Source organism: Pteropus vampyrus, unplaced genomic scaffold (assembly GCF_000151845.1).
Source record: "Pteropus vampyrus isolate Shadow unplaced genomic scaffold, Pvam_2.0 Scaffold300, whole genome shotgun sequence".
NCBI classification, from domain to species: domain Eukaryota; kingdom Metazoa; phylum Chordata; class Mammalia; order Chiroptera; family Pteropodidae; genus Pteropus; species Pteropus vampyrus.
In genome coordinates this window covers 684,786-685,905 of record NW_011889081.1, presented here as the reverse complement: position 1 = coordinate 685,905, position 1,120 = coordinate 684,786, and the positions used below count along the sequence as shown (strand labels likewise).

General features: G+C 46.9%; 1 protein-coding gene across 1 annotated transcript in view; it reads left to right on the top strand.

Moving 5' to 3' along the window:
- SEC14L5 (SEC14 like lipid binding 5) overlaps positions 1 to 1,120 on the top strand; it is a 46,407-nt gene that overhangs the window by 20,186 nt on the left and 25,101 nt on the right. Inside the window, 1 exon segment of the mRNA XM_011376614.2 lies at positions 444 to 636. Within this exon segment, the coding sequence (XP_011374916.1) occupies positions 444 to 636 (193 nt within the window).

The following is a 1,120-nucleotide window of genomic DNA, read 5'->3' as shown; positions in this document are numbered from 1 at the left end:
TAGTGGGGCACAGTAATAACTGTCCTGATGCTCCCAGGCTTGTGTAGGGAACTCTGTGGACAGAGGAGGGACATTGGGCAGTGCTTTTTCCTGGTTAAAATTGTCACTGCTTGGTTTAAAGATCTGACCCATCATTGAGATAAGGCCTTTTGGTGTAATGAAACAGGTGAAATCCACTTTAATAATATATTTCATCCAACGTGTTATCAATATAAAACTTAATCGGGAGTTATTTTACATTCTTTGGTACCAAATCTTGGAAATCTGTTGCGTATTTAACACTCACAGGACATCTCCACTGGGCCTTGCCACATTTCAACTGCTTAATAGCCATGCATCGGGGCTGGAACCGGAGCCAGGTTGGGTGATTTCCAAGTTGATGCGGTTACCCCTTGCGGTCCTGCCCCAGGTACCGATATGTCTTGGCACTCTCTGTCTTCCAGGGGAAGGAGGTGATCGAGCATTACCTGAACGAGCTCATCTCCCAAGGCATCTCTCACGTTCCCCGGTGGACGCCTGCCCGGGTCCGAGAGGAGGACACCCGCTCCCAGGCTGTGTTGGGGGACCCAGACTCCTTGGAGGCTGATGGGCCCAGCAGCGTCCAGGGCCCCATTTCTGAGATGGTCGGTACTGACGGTAAGACTCTGTGGCCAAGGCCTGAAGTCTTAGGAAGCCTGCAGTGGGTTTGCTTACCCTGTGGTGGGGAGAATTGCCGCGGGTGCCTTGGGGACAGATCTGAGTCCTGGAATATAACTCCGTCTCCTCCCTCTCCCATTTGCTTCCCCATCTCTTTCTTCAGGCCCAAGAGCCAGAAATGATTTATTTCAAGATCAGGAATTGACCTGATCTGGTATATTATGGCTGCCCTTTTCTCTGGTTTTATTACTATTTTTAATTATATGAATAATGCGTGATTATGGTGGAAAAAGAATTTGAATTGCTCAGAAGATGTCAAGTAGGAAGTAAAACTTCTTTCCTTTCCCTGAAGGCAGCAATAGTTTTGTGTTCATATTTCCTGAGACTACCTAGGCACATACACATACATAATATGTATATACGCACGTGTGGTTACACACACCTACATGCGTATATAACCTATGTTGAACAAATAAGGGCATAT